Source organism: Hyaena hyaena, unplaced genomic scaffold (genome assembly GCF_003009895.1).
Source record: "Hyaena hyaena isolate Hyena2069 unplaced genomic scaffold, ASM300989v1 scaffold_65, whole genome shotgun sequence".
Lineage (NCBI taxonomy): Eukaryota > Metazoa > Chordata > Mammalia > Carnivora > Hyaenidae > Hyaena > Hyaena hyaena.
In genome coordinates this window covers 3,326,030-3,350,223 of record NW_024080697.1, presented here as the reverse complement: position 1 = coordinate 3,350,223, position 24,194 = coordinate 3,326,030, and the positions used below count along the sequence as shown (strand labels likewise).

At 49.8% G+C, this 24,194-nt stretch overlaps 1 protein-coding gene across 2 annotated transcripts; it reads left to right on the top strand.

The window, feature by feature from the left end:
* The first annotated feature begins 9,397 nt into the window (after positions 1-9,397).
* Positions 9,398-19,135, top strand: ZDHHC22 (zinc finger DHHC-type palmitoyltransferase 22). 2 transcript variants are annotated; one of them, XM_039232312.1, is made up of 3 exons: positions 9,398-9,611; positions 11,440-11,979; positions 16,948-19,135. In XM_039232312.1, exons 2-3 carry the CDS (start codon positions 11,454-11,456, stop codon positions 17,211-17,213), a joined length of 792 nt encoding a protein of 263 aa, XP_039088243.1. In that variant the 5' UTR covers positions 9,398-9,611; positions 11,440-11,453; the 3' UTR covers positions 17,214-19,135. The 2 variants fall into 2 exon arrangements, with proteins under 2 accessions (XP_039088243.1, XP_039088244.1); XM_039232313.1 differs by lacking the exon at positions 9,398-9,611 and adding an exon at positions 10,624-10,664.
* The last annotated feature ends 5,059 nt before the right edge of the window (positions 19,136-24,194 follow it).

Sequence of the window (24,194 nt, the reverse complement as noted above, 5' to 3'; positions counted from 1 at the left end):
GATGATAACTTCATCATTAATGAATCGCATAGTTAGCGCTGCACAATTTAACACGACGAGGCAAACAATACTCTCTTTGCACCAGGAGCTGCTGGCTTTTCCTCTCCTGTATCTCATGACCGTTTTTATGTTCAGAAATCAGCGCTTCCTTTTGACTGACAATGGTGGAGGGGTGTGCTCCTCACTTTTCCCAATCATTTCTTCTTCTCTTCATATTCTTTATATTCCTCTCCACATTGGCTAAAAGAGGAGTCACCGTGGATATTGTTACATATGGTAGAGGTTTACTTCCTTAGGAAATTGGGAAGTCGGTTAACATCTTGTTTTTAGTTTATCTTTACAACATGAATTGTAAAGACACTCACAATTGGGCTTTTTTATTAAGGTCTTATGGCCTAAGTAGAATACAGTAACTAAAAAATTGAATTTTTATTTTATTATTTATTTATTTATTTATTTTAAATGTTAATTTATTTTGGAGGCAGAGAGAGACAGAGCTTGAGGAGGGGAGGGGCAGAGAGAGAGGGAGACACAGAATCCGAAGACAGGTTCCAGGCTCTGAGCTAGCTGTCAACACAGAGCCCGACGTGAGGCTCAAACCCACAAACCATGAAATCATGACCTGACCCGAAGTCGGATGCTTAACCAACTGAGTCACCCAGGTGCCCCAAAAATTGAATTTTTAAGGATTATTTTGTTTGGTGTTACGAATGCTAGTATCCCAAACAATTCTATGAAGATAGAACTATTATATAATCTAATTTCCATTATTCTGCTTCATATTATTACTTGAATGTTTTATTGTCGTTGCCTCAAAAAGTGTCTTCTGAAAGTATCTGGCCAACACGCATCTCAATATTTGTGTTAGTTTCAAATGTTTCCTTCTATATTTAACACTTGAAAATTTTTAACATAGAAGGGACAATGTTTATAACTGTCACCAGCAATACAGCCTTTCACTCTTGTAATAATAAATATACATTTAAGCTTTAACTGGAGAATAGGATTTTAACAAATAAAGTGTGAAAGAAGATATTCATTACAAGCTACATCTAGAAGGTTATCTACATTTGAAACTAATTATTAATGGTACATGGAAATAGCATGCCATGTGTGTGTGGCAGAGGTTATTACATTTCTTGGATACAAAGATTATGTAATATGGTCACAAGATCATGGATTGTGCACAAGTCCAGGGAACTCAGAAATGACTCAGAAGTCAGAACTTAAGCTATTCAGTCTTTCAAAGACCAAGACTGAAGATGAAGCTGAAGAGCTTATTTTGACCAGACACTAAGTTCAAAGCCAAATGTTGGTGTATCGCTACTAAACTGTGTCCCTTCTATAAGAGAAGCAATCAAGTTGTCTGTTAAAAATGATATTGAGGAAGTGTAATTATCAACATGGGAAGATTGTCTTATTGTGGAATTTTATTTATTTGAGTTTATTTATTTATTTTGAGAGAGGCAGTGACAGCATGAGCAGGTGAGGGGCAGAGAGCGAGAGAGAGAGAGAGAATCCCAAGCAGGTTCCATGCCATCAGCGCACAGCCTGACGTGGGGCTCAAACTCGAAACCTGAGATCATGACCTGAGCCAAAACCAACAGTCAGATGCCCAATGCACTGAGTCACCCAGGCACCCCACTATGGTGGAATTTTAAACGCTGGTTAAAAAAGACGATGAAGATGTAAGCCCAAATTTATAATTTAAAGGAAAAAATCTGAATAAATAGAAGATTGAAAGACACATACAGAATATTAATGATCATTATCTTTAGGTTTAAGATGAAAGGATTTCCAATTTATTTTTAAAACTTAAAATTTTATACAAAAATGTTACTCATATGGTTTTTTTTAAGTCTATTTATTTATTTTGAGAGACAGGGAGAGCATGTGCTTATGGGTGGGGGAAGGTCACCCATAGAGAGAGAAGGAGAGAGAGAAAATCCTAAGCAGAATCAGTTCTGTCAGCATGGAGCCCGACGTGAGGCTTGATCCCATGAACTGTGAGGTCATGAGCTGAGCAAAAGCAAGAGTCAGATGTTTAACTGACTGAGCTACCCAGGCACCCCACTCATATGATGTTTTAAAATAAAAACTATTTAAAGTGCATCCTTTCTGTCTCTCCTTTCTATTTCATCCAAGGCCAGGTGTCCTACTTGCTGAGCTGGCCAGATGGCCTAGGACACTGATCATAGCAACCTGTAGCACCCACTGTCTACGTTCATTTGAGGTCAATGCTTTGTCAGGCTGGAGCTGCTTTTCCTGGGCTTGTTTCTATGAAGAGAAATGTCCAGAGGAAGGCAATGTCAGTAGGAGGGTGGGAAAAGGCAGAGGGCAGGAGCCCCATTCGACCAATGAGAAACTGGAGTCTTTTTTTAAAAATATATTTATTATTTTTGAGAGAGAGAGAGAGAACAGGGAAGGGGAAGAGAGAGGGGGGGACAGAGGATCCAAAGTGGACTCCACGCTGACAGTAGTGAGCCTGATGGGGGGGCTCAAATCTACAAATGGAACCCATGAACCATGAGATCAGGACTTGAGACAAAGTCGGGCACTCAACCGACTGAGCCACCCAGGAGCCCCAAGAAACAGGAATCTTTAAGTGACTGAAAGTGTCAGGAAACTCTTGCTTGATCCTGAGACTTGGGGGACGGATGACTTGATGTGTCTAAACTTTTCCACAGTAGAAGATGAAATTTGGCTTTGAACTTAGTGTCTGGTCAAAATATGCTCTTTAGCTTTATCCTCAGAACTTTTCCAAAGTTGGTCCCAAAATTAATTTTCCTTTTCCTCTTCATCAATACAACTCAGAAATTTTAGCTGGTTACATAGGTACCTGTTGCTAGGTGTGGCCACATGACTAAGTTCCGGCTAGTGAGACGTGAGTGGATGTGTTGTGTGTGACTTCTAGGAAATGTCCTTGAAGACAGGGGTATGTCTTTCTCTTTGTCTCCTTCTTGCTGGCTGGAATATGGACATGATGGCTGGGATATAAGCAGCCATTCTGGGCTATGAGGCAGGACGGGACATTAGGATGATGGGACAACACAATAGAAAGAATCTGGGTCCCTTGTGATTATGAAATGTCCATACCGGCCTTGGACTGGCTCCTTTAAACTTCATTTATGTGAGAGTGAAGTGAACTTCCATCTTGGCTTACACTAGTGTTCAATTAATTAAGATTAGGTACAATAGCTATCACTTATTTAATACTTACTATGCCAGCCACTATTGTAAGTGCTTTGCACACGTTACCTTGTATAATCTGCATAGCAACCCTATGAGGTGGGAATTATAATTAACCCTGTTTTCACAGATCAGGAACCTGAGACACAGTAAGGTCAACTGACTAGCTCAAGGTTGCACAGGTGACTAGTGGAACTGAAATCTGAACCTACATCATCCAATCCTGAAGACGGTCTTCTCACTGCTCTTCTGGACACCCTTTCCTTTGGTTCCCTTTTATCTTCTGGTCCCATGCCTTCCTGCAGGCCTGTTTATATTAGCTCTATGCCACATCCCACCCCACTCCTGATCTCCAGACGAAAGCCCATCCTCTCTACACCCTGTTTCACTAAGAAAAGATTTTGACCAGCTAATTCATGCGAAAGTGTAAGAGATCGACATCATAAACATCAGCATAATATGTGACTCTGCCATAAGGAAAACAGCCTCTGTATTTCTGTCAGTGTGAGGCTTTAGGTGTGAGAGACAGAAGAAACCTCATTGGAGGGGACTTGGGCATTGGAATCATGTGACCTGGATTTTATATCTGCTGCCAGCAAGCTTTGCAATCTTGGCAAATCTTGTAACTACTCTGAGTCTCTATTTCCCCTCTACAAAATACGTAGAGTCAGTTTTCCATGAGACAATTGTTGCAAGGATTTAATGAGTTAACCAACACAAAGGCACTTGGGCCCCTATCAGCCTGACACATAATGAGTATTAGTAAATATGAATCTTGATTAGCTGAATTCTGTTTATCCATTGCTCCCTGTAGCTTATTTTTTAAAGGTCAGGGGGCGCCTGGGTGGCTCAGTCAGTTGAATGCCAGTCAGCTGATTTTGGCTCAAGTCAGGATCCCAGGGTTGTGGGTTGGAGCTCTGCATCAGGCTCCATGCTGAGTACGAAGCCTGCTTGGGATTCTCTCTCTCTCTCTCTCTCTCTCTCTCTCTCTTTCTCTGTCCCTCTACCCACCCCCCTACTCTCTCTCTAAAATAAAAATAAACAAGGGGCACCTGGGTGGCTCAGTCAGTTAAATGTCTGACTTCAACTCGGGTCATGATCTCACAGTTTGAGGGTTCGAGCCCTGCGTCAGGCTTTGTGCTGACAGCCAGCTCAGAGTCTGGAGCCTGCTTCAGATTCTGTAGCTCCCTCTCTCTCTGACCCTCCCCTGCTCATGCTGTCTCTCTCTCTCTCTAAGAAACAAATAAAACATTAAAAAAATAAAAATAAATAAATAAAAATAAAGGTCAGATATTGAGGGTATAATTACATATAGTAACATCCACCCTTTTGCAAGGCACAGTTCCATAAGTTTTAGTAAACATATAGTCATGTAACTATTGCCACAATCAAGGTATAGATTTTTTACACCCCACATGGATCCCTCATGCTCTTTGTCCTCCAGACTGTCTCTTATTTTTTCTAATATTTACTGAGCACCTACTCGTGCCAGGCTCTGTGATGGGTCCTAGCTGCAGAGGCAGAGCTGATGGGTAAGTCCCTGCCCTCAGGGATTTATAGTCTATTAGATGAAAAGAAACAGTAAACAAGTAAAGAAACACAGAGACGAGATCATCACAGAGACTGTAAGTGCCAGGCAGCAGCAAGATGATCTGGTAGCTGGGGGATTATTTAAGCAGAAAGCACAGGGCCTACTGAGTTGGGATCTTTGTCACGTAATATTGATGACAAAATGCCCGATAATGGGCAGAGAATTCAAGTCTCAGAGAGGCTAAGGAATGTGCTCAAAGTCACACAGCACATAGATGGGAAAACAGGGATTCAGGCCAATGCCAACAGACACTGAAAGCTCACACCAAAAGCTCATGGCTGTTGCTGCTGTTGTTTTGCAGTCACCCCGCACTGCCTCTCTCCTGGGCCCTAGGCCATCTCTGCTGGGGTACTGGGGGAGACGGAGGCAGGGGGGCTCAGGGGTGTGAGGCTTGGGCTGCCTGCTTCTGTATGACCATTACAATATATCAGGAGTCTTACAAGCAGCCAAGGGCACTGCAGTGCCTCTCTTGGTCTCACCTCCCTCCACCTCTAATTGAGATGTCAACCTTCTGCCTCATTCCCTCCCATCCTGGACACCTGGGCTCGCAGCATTCTCCATGGAGACAGCGGATCTCCCCCTGTGCCCCTGAGCGCCCTCCATCATGAAGACATAAAGTGACATTGTGTCAGACAGATGCACTCTCTCAGCCCCTCTTCTTTTCTTTCCTCTCTGTTCCCCTCTTCTCCCCTCTGCCCTCTGCCTACCTCCTCTTTCCCCTCTCCTCTCTCTCTCCCTCCACTCCCTGCCCCTTCCACCCCACCTCTTGCACACTTTGAGACCAGAACGCCAATTAATCTTGCTGCCACCACCTTGGCTAAGTTGCACACTGGTCCACAGGCCCGGGCTTCCCTACCAGGACTGCCTGCTTGGTCCCTGGAAACCACGGCTAATTGGTAAAAGATCGCATTTGTTTTTCCACAGCCTGCACACTCCAAAGGAGGCACTGCCAAGCCAAGCCAAGAATTCCACTCTTATGCATCAATCACCGGGGAGACTGCTGGGGTTACCTGTCACCCAAAGGGTGACATTCAGACCTGACACGTAGGCTTTGCTGATGAGCATCATGGCTCCTAATTCCATACACACTCTCCAGCACCGCAAACAGCAGAATGCTGGAGAACATTTGATTAATGTGCTGCAGGCTTACTTTGCCTTACTTTATTTCTGTAATTTTACATAAATACCTCACATAAAGAAAGATCATTCAGGTCTTTTATTCCGGGGGAGTGTGTTACATACCTGCTTCCTTTATGCACTTGAGATGTTCCAGAAAAGTTAAGTATCGGTGAGATTCTTGCACGTTGAGTCACGTTTTAAATCAAACATAGGCAAGGCTTGCAAATGAGCATGCAGCAAATCTCTGGACTTAGTTTTCTCGTAAGAAAAATGGGCTTAATAATTTTTGTCCCAACTAGCTAACTGTTGAGAGACTCATAGGATAAAATTTTAATTTTGTGGATGTGCTCTGTAACCTGCAAAACACTTTATGACATCAAAGTAGTGTGTTATTGCTAAAATGAAGACATCGTTGGTCAAGTACATTACCACCTCCAAAAGGAAATTCTGTGATAATCCAATTTCCATGTATTTCGTTGGCTGAGACAAAGATATACACTTATATGGTTTTGGGGTCCAGGCAGGCAGGGATGGCATCTCGCTAAGCCTTCTGAGACTCGGGGAGCACTTTGTGGCTGCCCCTGGCTATGACTTGCTATTTGCAGCAAAGAGTGTCCTATCTGAGGTCTATTAAAATCTTCATTTCAGGGCACCAGTTAACCTGGAGACTTCAGTTTATCTTCACCCTGATCAATATGATATGAGGGTATGAGAATGAAGGAAAGTCCTCACAGCCTCCTTCCTTGCGGCCCCTTGCATCTTGGAATGTTCTTCAGCCCAAACAGCTGGGGGCTGCAGAGCTAGATAAGCATAAGTGTTGAGTTTCCCCGCCCAAGCTGCACAGAGCTCCTCTCTTGGTTCACAACATTTTGAGGCAAAATGGAAGATAGCCACTCGGGAGGGAATTCAGTTTAGTCAAATAACAGCACCAAATAGCAAGATGTATGGCTATTTCTGGGAAAGTGCTCGGCAGTGATCAGATGCCTGTGTGCCTGGCCCCTTGGGCCCGCCCGCAAGTATAGTTAGAGCTTAACTATAAGAACATATGACAAGGGCAATGGAGAGTGCAGTTTATAAATTATTTTCTGATGCTGTTTGTGGAGGATGAGACTATAGTGGGGGTGGGTAGTGGAGGGATACAAGATCGATGGCCCCTGTGTCCTTACCAGATATTTCAAAGACCTTGAAACAAAGACCTTGAAACATATCTCTCAAGAGATAGACCAGTATCAACTCCTGAGTCAAATCAGTTTTATTCGGTGTCTCTGCTGGGCAGATAATCATTTTAGGAGATATGGAAGAGACCCCAAAATATTTCCAGCATAGAGAGCTCTCATTTTAGTGGAAAGGTAAGATGTTCTTGTAGGCAGAGATAAGGGCCCAGAAGAGAGATAGGTGGAGGAAGGAAGAGGCTAACACTGTCCAATCTCCTGCCGGGACGGAAGTGCTTAAATTACATTGATCCCATTTGATCATCACTGTGAGGTAACAGCTTCATCCCATTTTATGGGTGAGAAGACTGAGAGGAGAGGGGTTAAGTGACCTGCTCAAGGTCCCACAGCTGGTAAGTAGCAGTAAAGTTGTTCATTCTTAGTCTGCTTAATTCCGATGGGTCCAGAATCAAGGTGAGGTTTTCAAATGGACTTCCTTATTGATTTTATCAGGGATAAGCACCAATTTTAGAAAAACAAAATAACATTTGGCTGTACTTCCTCTTACTCAATTGGCCAAGGTGGAGGGCACTGAGGAGATGCTAGCTGGACATCTAAAGCTTTAATGTCTTCTCCTGTTGATAGACTATATTTTTAAATAAATAATTTTTGTTGTCCATCTGCATTTCCACAGCCAGACTCCTTCCTGGCTCAATGCTCCCTTCCCCCACTAACATCTTCTCTCTCTTCCCTCCCTCCCCTCACACACACACACACACAAATCCAAACGCACACCTTCCCACCACACACCCATATGCAAAATAAAATTAGAAATACTGCTTGACTCTCAAGGTATTTAAGGAATGGAGATCTTCAATCAATAGAACCCAAACCCAGCACTCCAGCCTCCCTCCCTAGCCAGAGGTGGGGGCCAGCAGAGCTTACAGAGAGGGCCCAGACAGCCGTGATTGCTACACAAAGCAGCTCTAAAGGGAAAAAGGCCATTTGTGCTTCCCTGTGTCTGCCCTGTAGCTACCGGAATCGGGGGGGCCACCAGATTCTCAGAGACCAGCCCTTAGCAAGCTATGCTTTTGCTTACAAGTAAGACCCCTTCAGAATATAAAAAGGGTTTCCCGGCCCCCTTTTTATTTTGACGTACACTAACAAAACACAGAGACAACGATATCCGGTGATTCAAAACTATAGGCTGAGCTGATAAACATATAGTCCTCGTTTTAAGGGATTGCCCTTGTCTTAATCAACCAGATGAGAAAGCAATAAACATTTATTTATTCATTTAGCCTTCACCCAGAGGAGTGGACAAGGCCAGATGAGTGAGCTACGACAGCCCAGGAAACTGGGATAGTGGTGACACCATTATTCCTGCGTGTATCTAAAGCTTCCTCTGCTTCCTCCCCATCCCCACCGAAAAGCACTGGCCAGGTGTCCCCGCCCTCTTGGTACCTCTCAGTACCCACCTCAGAATAGTGGAGTCAGGAAGAGGAAGGGCACAGGCACAGGGGGACAGGGGTGCGGCTCTAGGCAGGAGCTTCTGGTCCTAGCTCTGTGTCTGGACAAGAACCTTCTGCTGTCCTCCCTTCTCCCAAGCTAGAGCTCCCCCTGGGTCTCCGGGTGATTCGGGGTGTCCAGAGGCTGAAGGCCTATCCATTAGTTCAAATCCAGGCTCTGTCACTTCCCCACTGTATGACCTTGGGCATGTGACTTAGCTTGTCTGTGCCTCAACCTCCTCATCCGCACAGTGGGGGTTAACAAAGCTGTCTTATGCTACAGGCTTAGCACAGTGTCTGGTTCACAACAAGAGCCCAGCAGACGGTGTCAGTAAGTATGAACTCATACTCACATAGTGCTTACCATGCGCAGGCCCTGTTTAACGGCTTTACATACATTGTCATGTAATCCTCACATCTCTGTTTTACAGGTGAGGAAACTGGAATCTGAAGCTCACACGGCAGTGGATGGTGGATATTCAGACCCAGGCAGACCGGCTCCAGAGTTGGGGTTCTCAACGCCTCTGTGCACAACAACGGGGGTCATTGTGGGTGTTGCCCCTGGCAAGCCAAGCTCTCAACCCCCCAAGCCGCCCTCCTTCCGAGAGAGTGGGGGGGGGGGGGAGCCGGGAGGGAAGGAGCAGATGATGGCTAGCACATCCGCACATCCACATCGGCGCTGAATCCAGATCCCCCAGTTGGTGGCTGAAGTCAGGCAGAGCGCCCCAGCCCACTCCAGGGGAGAAGGGGGGGACAAGTCTACGATGCCGAGAGGGGTGGCCAGAGCGCCGCCCCCGGGAGAGGAGGGAGGGGTGGCGGGGTTGAGAGGTGCCCAGCTGCCATCCCCGCCGCCTCCTGGCCCCCACTCGCTGGCGCCCAAGTGGGAGGAAGGCAGCTGCCCGCTCCCTCCTCCCCACATCCCCGCTACCTGCCCAGTCCCCGAAGCGAAGCGTGAGGAGGCTGCGAGCCAGCGGGGCCGAGCCCACAACTTTGCAGCCTCGGGGAGGGCGAGAGCCGGCGTCCGGGGCTCCTCTTGTCCGCGACCCGAGCTCGGTGAGTTCATTTCCCCACCCCTCTGCGGTGGTGCGGCGGCGGCGGCGGCGCGGGGGGCGGCTTCCCCGGCGTCCAGGAGGCGGTGGCCGAGACGCCGGCGGCCGCCCGCGCCGCCAGCCGCGCTAGGGCTCCCGGCCGCGCCGCGCTCCGCCGCGGGCGAGGCGGCCGCCAGTGCGGAGCGGACAGCTCCTCGCGCCCCCGGACTGCCCGGGCGGTCTCCGCGGCCCCGGATCGGGTGCAGGGCCCGGGGGCCTCCGGCCGAGCGCCCCTCGCTCCCCCAGCCCCTATCCGCCTGCCAGGCGCCGCGGCGCATCTGGAGGCTGCTCCCGCGCCCCCCTGGCGACCGGCGTGGGGAAGACACTTGCTTCGCCGGAGACCGGAGCCGAGGGCTCTCCGGGGTGGGCAGCGCCGCTGCAGCTCCCGGGGGCGCCGGGGCGGGGGCGGCGCCGAGCCTCCAGCGACCACCCCAGGGCGTGCTCCGGGCCGAGTTCCTGTCGCGGAGACTGGCTCGTGCTCCCCGTAGCGGCCGCAGGTCCCGGGGGGGGGGGCGCGGGGGGGCACTGGCACCTGCAAAGGGGACTCCAAGGTGATCGATCGCCCAATCCGGACGGGACAGCCTGGACGGAGGCCTCGCGGCATTCGTCCATCGTGGGTGCAGCCGCCTTCCCAGAACTTTTCCTGCGCCTAGGGCTCGCCGACTCCTTAGCCCCTGGAAAAGTTCTCTCGGGCGCCGGGAATCCTATTTCCCGGTGGCTTCCGAAGCTGGGCAGAGAAACCAGGGCTTTGAGGGGCAGGGTAGAGTGGGGGGTGAGGTGGGGGTGATCGGCAGCAGGGTGGCCGAAACATCCACTCCTTCGCCCAGGGCAGGCTTGTTGGCATCGAAAGGGTTTCGGCGCCATCGGGGTTGTTTGGGTTCTCGCTCCAGGAGGGTGGGGGGGAGGGCGCGAAGGGGGGATTTTAATCTCGTCGCTTCTAATGAAAACGCTCTTTGCAAAGAAATAGCCAGGACAGCCAGCTTCGAGGAGATGGGCTGGCCAGGATCGGCTGATACAGGTATTCCGGCTGCGCCCCCCCTTCACCTCACCCGCTGCCTGAGCGCGTGTGCGAATGTATTGATTGTTTTAATTGATTTTTTTCTAAAAGCCAGGTGGCGGAGGCTGCGTGTGTGGTGCACAGAAATATACATACACAAACACAGATACAGAGGCGCACACACATTACACAGAGTCGTGCACAAGGAATACCCCCCATATATGCACACACACTCACCACACCATCAGCAGCACCACCACACACATCACAGACCTACAAGCACACATACCTCCAAAGAGCCTTGGGTTAAGGGTGTGGTCCCCGAGTATTGCCCAAGATTGGGCCGGGGCAGAGCATCCGAGAAAAGGAGGTGAAGCAGGACTTCCAAGGGGTCATTTCTCTCTGCCCCACTCCAAATTCTTTGCTTTCTCCTCCAAGGGGGTCTGAAGGAGAAATCCCAAACCTGGGCTTATTTCCACTGCCATAAAGGAGTGGAGCGCTGGCCCCATGCCCTTCACCCCCCTCCCCCTTCCTCACCTCACCGACTGCCCTGGCTGTGCCTGATTCCAGGGCTCTAGAGCCTGCTCAAAAACCGAGTGAGCACCGGGAGGTTGGGCCTGACCCTCAGAGGCCAGATCGGTCTTGGGAGTTCACACCTGCTTGGTCTCAGGTCTGGGAAGAGAGGAGGCGCGATCCAAGGGACAGGGGTGGGGAGCTTTGATTTCAGTGGGGTGGAACGACCCGCTGCGCCCCCTGGACACTGCAGTAAGTCTTCCTCTCACCCTGGGCCCCTTAGGAATGTAATCGAGGATGCTGGCCCTGAGGCTGCTCAACGTGGTGGCCCCCGCCTACTTCCTGTGCATCTCCCTGGTGACCTTCGTGCTGCAGCTCTTCCTCTTCCTGCCCAGCATGCGCCAGGACCCCGCGGCTGCCTGGCTCTTCTCTCCCGCGCTGCTCCACGGGGCTCTATTCCTGTTCCTCTCAACCAATGCTCTGGGCAATTACGTCCTGGTCATCCAGAACTCCCCGGACGACCTGGACGCCTGCCAGGGGCCCTCGGCCAGGAGGGCCCCGTGCCCCCCGCCCAGCACCCACTTCTGCCGAGTGTGCGCCAGAGTCACCCTGAGGCACGACCATCACTGTTTCTTCACCGGCAACTGCATCGGCAGCAGGAACATGCGCAACTTCGTCCTGTTCTGCCTCTACACCTCCCTTGCCTGCCTCTACTCCATGGTGGCCGGGGTGGCCTACATCTCAGCAGTCCTTTCCATCTCCTTCGCCCACCCCCTGGCCTTCCTCACGCTCCTTCCCACCTCCATCAGCCAGTTCTTCTCCGGTGAGTGGGCCTTGGCAGGCAGGTTGGACCCTCCACAGGGACCCTCCACCCCAACCCTGAGTTTGCCAGAGTTAGTAAATAAAAATACTGGATGCCCAGTTAAATTGTAACTTCAGATAAATAATGCATAACTCTTTTAATATAAATATGTCCTAAATATTACATGGGGCATATTTAGATATTAACGGGGTGCCTGGGTGACTCAGTTGGTCGAGCATCCGACCCTTAATGTTGGCTTAGGTCATGATCCCAGGATCGTGGGATCGAGCCCCGAATTGGGCTCTGCGCTGAGCATGGAGTCTGCTTAAGATTCTCTCTCTCTCTCAATCTCTCTCTCTCTCCCCCCCCACCCCGCCCCTTTCCCCTGCTCATGCTCTCTCTATAACTAAATACATATGCAAACAAATATTCTGTTATGTATCTGAAATTCAGGTTAACTGGGCGTACTGTATTTTACCTGGCCACCTCCCTCTCCACCCTCCCACCCCACCCCCCCATTCATCATCTCCTCCTTGCTTGCCACTGACTATTTGCTTAGAGTTTTGTGGCGATCCAGTCGGTATGCTTGCTCCACACCAGGCAGGGTGGGGTGCTGGCCATCCCACCATGCAGCTTGTGAGGCACACCCGTGCTTTGACCTCCTTCTGCCTGGGCTCCGATCCTGTTCACACATTCCCCCAAGGATTGTGCCCTCCAAAGGTCTTGCCAGCCAACCACAGTAAGACTGACCATGGTGTCAGGCCAGACCCCCCCCCCCCCCCCCCCCCCCCCCCCCCCCGCCACATACACACACACAGAAGGCTGAGCCCTGCCCTCCTGCCCACTACATTTGTCCCCACCAGGCTGTTCTCTAGGCTGCCGATGGCGCAGAGCAGGGGGCACCCTGGCTGGAGATGCAGCCGCGTTTAATGGCCCCATCTGCACGTCACAGTGCTGTGGCACTGGCATGGGATTTGATGCTCTAGGGAGAGCACACCTGCAGGAGCCAGGCACGTGGGCCTTCACCCCAGCACGCAGCTGAGCACCCTGGAGAGGACTGTACTTTATATACTGTGCCCCCAAGGAGGGCTCCTTGATACCTGTCACAGAGGGGCCTGGCTCCTGGTGGCAGTTCTTAGCACTTTACCTGGCCTTGAAATTCACCCCTCCCTCATTTCCTTCCATTCCATCCCTACCCTGGCCTTTGACTCCAGCCCGCTTTGTTCTTACAGTTGCGAGCGTGCACGCATGTGTGTGTCTGAGATTGTTAGCTTCATCTCCTAGATGAAGAAACTGAGGCTCATAGAGGGTTGAACGGCTTTCCTAGGATCTTACTACGACTGACAGGCAGCCTCTGCCCCACCCCCACCGCTGCCCAGGTTTTTAAGCAACCCCCAGCAGCACGGGGAACCTAGCACACCATTGGCCTTTCAGGGACAAAGAAAGACACACATTGTAGCTACATCCATTGAAAGCCCAAGATTATTTTAATGTGCCTGGGCCGGACCCTTATGAAAGTTCTGCTCCACTCTGGGGAGCCATCATTTTGGTCTTTGTTGGGCCCTTAGCTGAGTCCTTCACAGGAGCAGAACTGTTGTGTCCGTGGGTAGTGGGAGCTCAGAAGCTCAGGAAGGCCGCAGCTGTGGGGTTGCCTTGAGGGCTGGTGCCTGAGTTCGGCCCAAAACTCAGAACTCTGGGGCCTTCTGGATCCTGGCACGGGCCTAGGAGGCTGCTGGGACTGAAATAACCAGACCGGGGGAGGGGAGGTGGGCGGGCTAGGGGGTGGGGTGTGAGCACAGACAGGTGGAGGGATGAGGAAAGCCAGAGAGCCTGATTACACTTTCTTTTCCAAGTAGCATCATCACATCAGAATGAATGGCTCCAAAGGGAGGATCTTGAAATGGTTTGATTCGAGATGAGCCTGGGCTTGAGGACTGTCCATATGTGCTAGGTTTGGAAGACAGGATAGGAGGGAAGAGGGGGTTCTTGCTTTGATCTGGGGGAGAACAGAGCCACTCAGTGACTACCTTGGGGCCCAGATCCCTGTTGCAGCACCTCTTTTTACCTCCTCCCCATACCCACTGGGAAAAGGAGGCCAAGATTTCTCATCTCTGACTCTCCCGTCCCATCCATCTTCCTCCTTTGCTGACCTTCCTGCCTCCCCCTCGCCAGCCCTTCTCCCTCCCCACCCACACACGCACCCGACCCCATCAGCGCATCTGACCCCGTCAGCGTCTCCCTTCCTATGTCTTTTCCTTTTATTCTCAACCCAGATGGTTGAGGGCACACCTCTCTTGTCTACTCAGGAGGGCAGGTGGACAGAAGGACTAGGAGGGACAAGCTGTTTAATAGACTGAGCTGTCTGCAGCTGTGGTGCTGCCCTGAGTCAGATCTGCCACAAGAGCACAGCGTGGCTGGGAGCGTGGGCCCTCAGCTCATGCCAAGGAGGTAGGAGACTAGCCAGCTCAATTTTGGAAGTTGTCCTTTCTTTGGGCCTCAGGGGGTTGGTATAGCATGTGTCAGCTCTGAGCCTCATTCCTCTTATCTGGGAAATGGAGATGATACCACCTGACCTGTGTCATTGGGATAAGTGTGCCAGCATGGTGGGTGCCACCAGCAAGTCCAGTAGAAGGGGAAGAGGACTAACATTTGCTGAGCACATAGTATGTGGATTATCACATCCATTTTAAAGGCTCAGCAAGGTTAAGTTGCTTCCAAACCACACGAATGTGACTCCAACCCAGGAACTGGACCCAGGTCTGCTAGCCTCCAGAGCTCATACTCTTTCCACCGCACCACACTGTCTTTCTGGAGCTGCTTCTTGATGATCGAGGTACTTTGGGGAGGAAGAGAGGTTCTTGTCCCTGGCTGTCTATTAAAGATGCCGATCTGTCAAAGGTGTTACGGATGCTGGGTAGGAAGCAGGGGTGGAAAGATTGGATGATGTGACCATTTGGGCCCTTTAGGAAAATTCTGTGATTCTCTAAAAGAAGAACTATTATTAAATAATTCAGAGGAGCTGAGGCAGCCAGTCTGAGCAACTTCAAACACTTCAAGAGAAAGCAGGTCCCCAGAATAGCCTTTTGTAGCTGCTGCAAGGGGCCAGGAAAAGGCCACAAGGTCTTTTCCGCATGTCTTGATTTAGTGCCAGAAAAAAAGCCTGTGGAAAACAGCTTCCATCAGCTCAGGCTTCTCCCTGCGGCTGAGTTGCAAGGCAGGCCCTGCACTTGACAGCTCTGATGTTCTCACATCGTAGCTCTGGGGCCATCTTTGCCTGTCAGCATTCCTGGAGCCCCGAAGGCACCATGGTCCTGGGATCCTGCATGCGGCTGCCTGAGCTAACCTGTGCTGACAAGTAGGAAGTGGGTCAGAGGGATGGAACAGCCCTACATAAGCCCAGTCCCACTGCCGCCCCCATGCCAGCTGAGGGGCTGCTCAAAATGCCAGCTGGAGTGAGCTTTCTGTCCCCTGGGCAGCTGGGCTTACTTCTCTCCAACTCTGCAAGGAAAAACCTATCAAAGCTCATAGGGCTGAGGGCAAGACAAAGCTGCTAATGAGCAAACCTGAATCCGGCCCACATCCTCCTGGCTGCTGAGTCCACCACTGCTCAGAATGGACACATTTTGAAAGCCCATCCCTCAGGTGTCTGGAAACTGGGGACTGGGGAGACCAGTGAAGAGGTGAGCTAGAGCCAGGGAATGCTGGAGAAGAAGGATGTGGTTGAGATGTGCAGGGGCTGAATAGGTTGTAAGGTGGGGTCCCTGGAACAGGCACCCTCATCTCATTGGAGGGGGTGGTGGTTAGCTTGCCCTGCGGGGAGAGAGGGGCTGAGGAGGGCTTTTGAGCTCTCTCTGGGGCCCACTGCCCTAGCTGCTAGGCAGGTCAAGGTAGGTGTCTCTGCCATGGCTGCCAAAGGTGTAGCCCATCCAGGACTCAAAGCTTTGGAAAGAAGGAGAAAGCTGGGTGGTCTTGGGAGTTAAATGTGAGCCCTTATTGGATGTAGTCTCCTCATCTGTAAATGACTGTCATCAAGGAGCATTGCACTGAGCGTGAACCGGAATGCTGGCCACTTTGTACACCTTTTCCCCGAATCATGCAACCTTATGGAATCGTTATTATTATACCCATTTTACATATGAGCAAACTCTAACTCAGAGAGATTTGATAATTTATACAAGGCCACAGAGCCGAGAGATTCAAACTTAGCATGGACTGTTCTGAAGAAGAGTGTGGGATCTTTTACTCAGTGGATGTTTAAAACCAGTGATAGAGAATGCCATTATGGAGGGGTTTGGAGAGGTCCTGCCTAAGGTAGGGAGCTAGACTGATGATCTTGGGGCATCTTCCAGCCTTAGCAAGCTCTGGCTGACAGCTCTGGCCAAATGTTCTAGTGGCCACACTGTCTTCTCGTTAACATTAATGACTGAATTATTTTCTAAGTCAGCGCTCTGCACTGCCCTTGGAGCTTGTGACTTATTCTCCTTGATGACTAGCCCCTGTTCTCCATCATGCTGTCACTTTCCAGAGTCCTCCAGCCAGTGTTCCCAGTTCTGTAGGGAGATGGCGCTGCAGTCAAGGCAACAGCCCAGGAGCCAACTCCCTCCCAGGCATGCTTAGCTCACCCCTCTCTCCTCCTGAAAAAAACACCTTCTCCCGGTTTCCAGACCACAAAGAGAAGGCAGAGAAAGAGGGCGTCCCTGGCTCTAAGGAAATGTTAGTATCCAGGCACTACTGGGAGAAGCTTCTTTCTCTTCTCCACCACGTCACCAGTTCTCCCTCTCACTTCAGGAGCCATTGACTCTAAGAAAAAGTTAGGGCAACTAGTTCATCCTTTCTTCCCCTTGCTGCAGCGCTAAGATTGCTACAAAATACAGCTTCAGTCTCATTAATCTCCCTCCTTCCCTAGCAGAAAGTGCCTGCATGGATCGCAGTTCAGTACGTGGCCTGGGTGTAAAGCAATTCTGGTGTTCCCCTCCCCCCACCCTGCAGGAGCTGTCCTCGGTTCTGAAATGTTCGTCATCCTCATGCTCTACCTCTGGTTTGCCATCGGCCTGGCCTGCGCGGGCTTCTGCTGCCATCAGCTGCTGTTGATCCTCAGGGGGCAAACCCGTCACCAGGTGCGGAAGGGGGTGGCGGTGAGGGCCCGGCCCTGGCGCAAGAACTTACAGGAGGTCTTCGGGAAGAGGTGGCTGCTGGGCCTGCTGGTCCCCATGTTCAATGTCGGAGGTGAGAACTCCAAGCAGCGTGACAAATAGCATTCCCCTCATGTCTCTCTGTGTGTGTCTTGACTCCTCCTGAACATAAGACCATGGCACTCTTATCTCCACCCAGGACCCAATACAACCTTGAGCCAGGAAGGTTCTAGCATCTGTCCCAGGTCTGTGACATATAGGGAACAGCATTGGCTGGTGGATTGTGGCAAGAAGCAAAAATGGCCACCCAGGCAATACTAGGCTCCCAAGAGCCAGCCAACTGTTAGGAGGCCTTTGTTTTGTTCCTTCCCCCTTGAAGCCCCTGCTTTCCCCCTCTGCCTGGCTCATCCACTCTCTCCCATGTCTCATGTTCTCACAGCTATAGGCCAGAGCTCTTCCTCTCAGACCCGTGTTAGGATGGAGAGTGGATTCTTGCTGTTGATATGATGCTCCCAGGACCCAGAGGCTGGCAAAAATGTTTAAAATTACTATGTGTGAGAGGTAGCCAAGTCAGCTCTGACAACTTCTAGGGAGATTGCAAAAGGAGGGGTGTGTTCTTATTCTCTCTGTAGATTTGTGAGCAGTGGAAGGGAAACTCAGGAGCTTACTGCCCCACCCTCAAGTTGCAAAGCCTTTTCTCTGAGAGAGACAACAGCCACGGGCCTGGGATTTCCAAGTGCTGTCCCTGTCCACCTTGCCCCACCTGGCCACCCAGCCCCGTCTAGGACCTGCCTTGATGCTTCCTTTCCTTCGCAGTCTCCCAGCTTTCTCCCTTGATGTCCAGTCTCTGGGGTCTTTGCTAGATGTTGGGAAGGCAAGAAAGAAGGAAGAAGGAAAGGAGAAATACTGATAAATGGGAGAAGCATGTGGCTGCATGGCCATACAGAAGTGTGTGTGTGTGAGAGAGAGAGAGAGAGAGATGGTGAGGAGTGTTGTTGCAAATTTAGAAAATGCTTAGGGGAGGGGAGGAGAGAGGTCACACAGAGGTTGGGCACTGGGATATTTGGAAAATGAAAATGAGAACAGCAAATGGGTTCATTTCTGAAGGACATTCTAGCATCTAAAGCTGTTCAGTTTGAATGGCTGCCTGGGGAAGTAAAGAGTGCCCCACTGGAGGTATTCCAACAGGGACTGGTCAGTCATCTGGCAGGCATACTGTGGAAAGAATCTCTGCACAGGGTCAGGAAAGGGGAGATCCTTTCCAACCCCCAAGATTCTAGTGCCTGCTTTGCGATTGCCAGGTCCAGAGGCAAGATCTGTAGGGATGCCTGTGAATTATTTGCTTTCATGAAGTGAGAAGAAGGCATGGGGGGGGGGGGGTCTGAAAATCATAATGCAAACTTTAAGGACCCTACTTTGCCACGGAGGAGGGGTCTCTGGTGAGACCAGACAATGTGGGTATTAATGCTAGCTGAGGAGTTGGCACTTGAGGAAAGGGAGATGGAGCAGTGTCAGGGGCAGGTGGGAGTAGTGGTGGGAGAGCAAGGCTGGAAGGTCTGGCAGCTGTGAGTCCAGCCTTGGTTACCTAATTGGCTCTGGATGGGGGCACTGCTCTGTGTTCTGGGGCCCAGAGGGTCAAACCTCTAGGGCATATTCGGGAGTGGGGACCACACAAGTGCCTCTCTGACTGGATCCCAAGGCCGGTCTACCATCCATGCAGGCAGCAGGGCTGAAGCCCACGCCCTACAGTGTCCACCTGGTGGCCACAGCCACCCCAAGCATCGTCACACAACACTGAGTTTTTGAGCAGAGCTCAGGAGGACTTTGCCTTGGCTTTATCTTCACGCCCCCTACAGGGCTAATGTAGTAATGGCACCACTGGCTCATAACTCCCTCCCATTTTCATTCATTCATGCATCCTAGATATATTTCTTGAGTGCCAACTCTGTGCCAAGTCTCTTCCAGGCACTGGTATACAATGATGAACAAGACACACTTGTTGTGATGAGCACTGGGTGTTATATGTAAGTGATGAATCACTAAATTCTACTCCTGAAACTATTACACTATATGTTAACTAACTGGAATTTAAATAAAAACTTGAAACAAACAAACAAAAATGATGAACAAGACAATAAAATCTCTGCCGTCTGAAGCATCTTGTCACTGCCCCTGTGCACTGAATCCCACCCCTTGGAAAATGGTTAGTCTGCCATCTTTGTGTCAGCAGGGGAGGTCACTTGAAGGGGAAGGATATTGCAGAGAAAGCTGAAGAGGAGCCCGGGCTGGCTGGATGAAGGAATCTTGGGGAGCATCTTCACCCCCCCTCCCAGTTCTGGCCATACTTAAAAAGTGGGAGTGGAAGGGGAGGGAAGAGATTCCCTGGGCAATCCAGACCTTGGCTCTCTCCTGACCCCAGGGCTCAAGCTTGGAAGCTAGTCATGCCAGTCCCAGCCTCCTGGAGGCTCAGCACTGTGAGGCTTGACATGGGGAGAGAAACTAAAAGGGAGACCGGCAGGGGTCAGCTTCTAGCAGGATGGCCAGTAGGTGGTGACAGCGGGGAGGTTGCCAGAGGACTTGAGTAGCATTTGTACACATGGCAATGTGTTGTGGATGAAAAACATCAATAAAACATGTGGTGTTAAGTTGGATTTGATGTGATCACATGGGCACTGTGGTTTGTAGCAGGGCTGGTAAGGCTGGAATGCAATGACATGGTCAAACTAGCTGTTGAAATATTTAGGTAAGTATCAAAAACACTTCTGTTCTAGCAGGTAAGTAACCATTGTCCAGACTCCCTGAGTAACCCACTCCAGCTGCCCCAGCTGCTCCTGATCCTCCCCTGGAACTCCTGGGTAGCCTCAAAATCCAGCAATGAAAAGGGCAATGCCTGTTACCTGCATGGAACCCCTGGGACTCTACTCCAGCCCATCAGCCAGTGTCCTTTGTGACTGGTCAGGGTTGTGCTGTGTGGTGGATAAATGTGTGGATACTGCCCCTGGTTGGTAGCAGGTCTACGTCTGGGATCTGTGAACCCGTGGGGACCAGGGGTAGAATGTCTAATGTAGGAACTTTCCTCTTCCTCCTCCCACTCCTTCCCATGTCAGAGGACAGGTGGGGAGAAAATAAAGAGAAGCCATTTGGTCCTCCATCACAGCCAGAGCTGACTGCCCATGAGGATCAGCCAGGGCTCCCTGACCTCTCATTCCCTACAACACTTGAAGACTTTAGGCTGCCCTGTCCTGGGGGCAGCTGAGAGTGGGTTGGACCCTGCAGGGAGGAAGTGGTCCCTGAGCTGGTGAATGGGTATGACCTATGATGCATTTTATTTTATTTTTTTTAAATGTTTTATTTATTTCTAGGAGAGAGAGAGAGAGAGAGAGAGACAGCGTGAGCAGGGGAGGGTCAGAGAGAGAGGGAGTTACAGACTCTGAAATAGGCTCCAGGCTCTGAGCTGGCAGTCAGCACAGAACCCGACGCGGGGCTCGAACCCACGAACCGTGAGATCATGACCTAAGCGAAAGTCGGACGCTTAACCGACTAAGCCACCCAGGCGCCCCCCTATGATGCATTTTAAAGATGAGAAGGACTTGGCTAGTGGAGGGCACAATTAAAAAGTGTTAGTTCTGCTCGGGCTGTTGAAGAACCTTCAGCCCAGGCCAGTGTTGTATATAGGTCTGCATTCCCTGGACACGTGCCAACAAGCAACCAAAATGGCAGACCCAAGATTTGCTGGAGGTAAGGTGAAGAGGGGATGAATGGAGCTGTGACTAATCTTTAGCACATTCTAGCGCATGGCCTGTCTACACTCCACAGGGCAGACACACTTGCCTTTTCACCATTGTATCCTGAATGCCTAGCAGGGGCTAGGCACATAGTAGGTGCTCAGTAAACAAATGCTTAGATTTTGTGTTCATTTGCTCACTCTACATCTCTTTTTGCTGTACACACTGTGGGGCTGGAAGATAGATGAGACAACAACACTGTCCTCCAAGGGTTCACATCCTGGGAAAGCTTCCTGGGAGACCCAGAGGAGGAAGAGAGCATGTCCAGCTGTAGGGACCAGGGAGCTTCCATGTGTGCAGAGCCTGGAAGGATGGACAAGATTTGAGAAGGCAGAGATGGATAAGGGAGGATTTCCAGAAAAAGAGAACAGGCCTGGAGTCTTGGAGTGATCACAGGAAGGTGAGTATGGGGGCCATCATGGAGAGGCAGACTGAGTTAAATCTGGGGGTTGAGCAATCCCTATCAAAATAACACCAGCATTCTTCACAGAGCTAGAACAAACAATCCTAAAATTTGTATGGAACCAGAAAAGACCCTGAATAGCCAAAGCAAGCTGGAAAAAGAAAAGGGTAGAAGCATCACAATCCCAGACTTCAACTTATATTACAAAGCTGTAATCATCAAGACAATATGGTACTGACACACACACACACAAAAAAAAAACACACTCAGATCAATGGAACAAAATAGAGAACCCAGAAATGGACCCACAAACGTATGACCAACTAATCTTTGACAAAGCAGGAAAGAATATCCAATGGAATTAAAGTCTCTTGAGCAAATGGTGCTGGGAAAACTGGATAGTGACATGCAGAAAAATGAACCTGGACCACTTTCGTACACCATACACAAAAATAAATTCAAAATGGATGAAAGAGCTAAACCTAAGACAGGAAGTGATCAAAATCCTAGAGTAAAAAGCAGGAAAAAACCTCTTTGACTTTGGCCACAGCAACTTCTTACTCAACACGTGTCCAGAAGCAAGGGAAATAAAAGCAAAAATTAACTATTGGGACCTCATCAAAATAAAAAGCTTCTGCACAGTGAAGGAAACAATCAGCAAAAGTAAAAGGCAACCTATGGAATGAGAGAAGATGTTTGCAAATGACATATCAGATAAAGGGTTAGTATCCAAAATCTATAAAGAACTTATCAAACTCAATACGGAAATAACAAATAATCCAGTGAAGAAATGGGCAAAAGACATGAATAGACATTTCTCCAAAGAAGACATCCAGATGGTTAACAGACACATGGAAAAATGCTCATCACTCATCATCAGGGAAATAAATCGAAACCACAATGAGATACCACCTTACACCTGTCAGAATGGCTAACATTAACAACACAGGCAACAACAGATGTTGGCAAGGATGTGGAGAAAGAAGATCTCTTTTGCACTGCTGGTGGGAATGCAAGCTGGTGCAGCCACTCTGGAAAACAGTATGGAGGTTCCTCAAAAAATTAAAAATAGAACTACCCTACAACCCAGCAATTGCACTATTATGTATTTATCCATGAGATACAGGCATGCTATTTCAAAGGGGCACATGCAGTGCTATTGACAATAGCTAAAGTATGCAAAGAGCCCAAATATCCATCGACCAATGAATGGATAAAGAAGATGTGGTATATATATACAATGTAGTACTATTTGGCAACTGAAAAGAATGAAATCTTACCATTTGCAACTATGTGGATGGAACCAGAGGGTATTAGGCTAAGTGAAATTAGTCAGAGAAAGACAAATATATGAATTCACTCCTGTGAGGAATTTCATATACAAAACATGAATGTAAGGGAAGGGAAGCAAAAATAATATAAAAACAAGGAGGGGACAAAACATAAGAGACCCTTAAATATAGAGAACAAACAGAGAGTTGCTGGATGCGTTGTGGGAGGGGAGATGGGGGTAAATGGGGAAGGAGCATTCAGGAATCTGCTCCTGAAATCATTGTTGCACTAAATGCTAACTAATCTGGATGTAAATTTTTAAAAATCTGGGTGTTGAGATCTGATCAGCGGGGGCCTTGAATGGCAAGCTAAGAGATCTGGACTGAAGTTGACAGGGAACCATTGGAGGTTGTGAGCAGAGAGCTACATGATTAAGGATATACTTCAGGAAATAGGGCTTTGGTGGGGACACCATAAGTGGCAAGGGGGACCCAAGAGGAGGCATTTGCTATGAGCTGAGGATGTCATAACTCAGGTTTGAGTGGGAATACTGGCTGTGGGATGGTAAGGAAGAGAAAGTATCAGAGCCATTTCACAGACATGGAGCATGTCTAGAGGGGTCCTGGGGAGAAGGCCCAAGATGATCCTGAACGTGGAGACAGAATGGTCAAGGCAACCTCAAAGGAAAGGCCATCTGGAGCAGAGAAGATCATGACCCTGGGGTTCAAGGTAACGGGATCACTTGCCTCTGTCAATGGCCCATCAGCTGGTGATTGATGCTACTGCTCTTCTTAACTAACCACTCTGTAACCTTGTGTTGGGGGAAGAGATTCAGAGCAATCTGCACATCATGTCATGCAGTACAAACTTCTGGCTGCTGAAGCTGGGATAAACCATTTGGCTGTGGCAATAGAGGTCACAAGTCCTCAAGGCAACCTGAGCCCCCACCTGCTATAATGAAGAAGCCAGTCCTTAGGTCCCAGCAACCACCTTTTAGCCAGTCTCCTTTCCCAGGATCATGCTTGTCTTGTCACTCATGCATTTGGTCCTGCAAATGCCCTGGCTCCTCTCTGGACTCAGTACCCTGCAACTGGCCTCATTGCTCCCTGCACCTCCCTCCTCTGGGCATGCTCTCAAGGATGCTTGGGTGGCAGCTCCTCCTATGGGGAAGAAGAGGAGGGGATAGGCAGGGAGCTAAGATGCATTGCTCCTGCCTTATCTGAGATGCTTTGGCGATAAGGCAGAACCCTGACCTGGTCACCAACCAGGGTGAGCCTGTTGGTGGGGCTGGGGAGTCTGGGATAACTCCTGATGTTGGTTTCTGCTCTGTCCTCATTCCTCTCTCTGTGGGTAGTGCTGGCCCAGCTCCTCCATTCATTCCTCAGGCATTCATTGATGCCGACTCCATGCCAGGAATGATGCCAAGAACCAGGAATGCAAAGATTAATGAGACCTATTACCTGACCTCAGGGAGCTCAAAGGGAAGAGGATCAACTGCAGACAGTTATGAGGGAGGACAGGGTGCCACAGAGTACCCTCTCCGCCGGTAGGCTGGAAGACTTCCCAGAGGAGGCAACGTCAAGATTATACAGGATGATTAGGAGCTGCCAGACAGGAAAGCAGGGCTGTTGATAGGAGTGGAAG

Coding starts and splice junctions, on each gene's coding strand:
- ZDHHC22 (XM_039232312.1), top strand. CDS start 11,454: ATGCTGGCCCTGAGGCTGCTCAACGTGGTGGCCCCCGCCTACTTCCTG. Junction 11,980..16,947: donor CATCAGCCAGTTCTTCTCCG/GTGAGTGGGCCT, acceptor CCCACCCTGCAG/GAGCTGTCCTCGGTTCTGAA.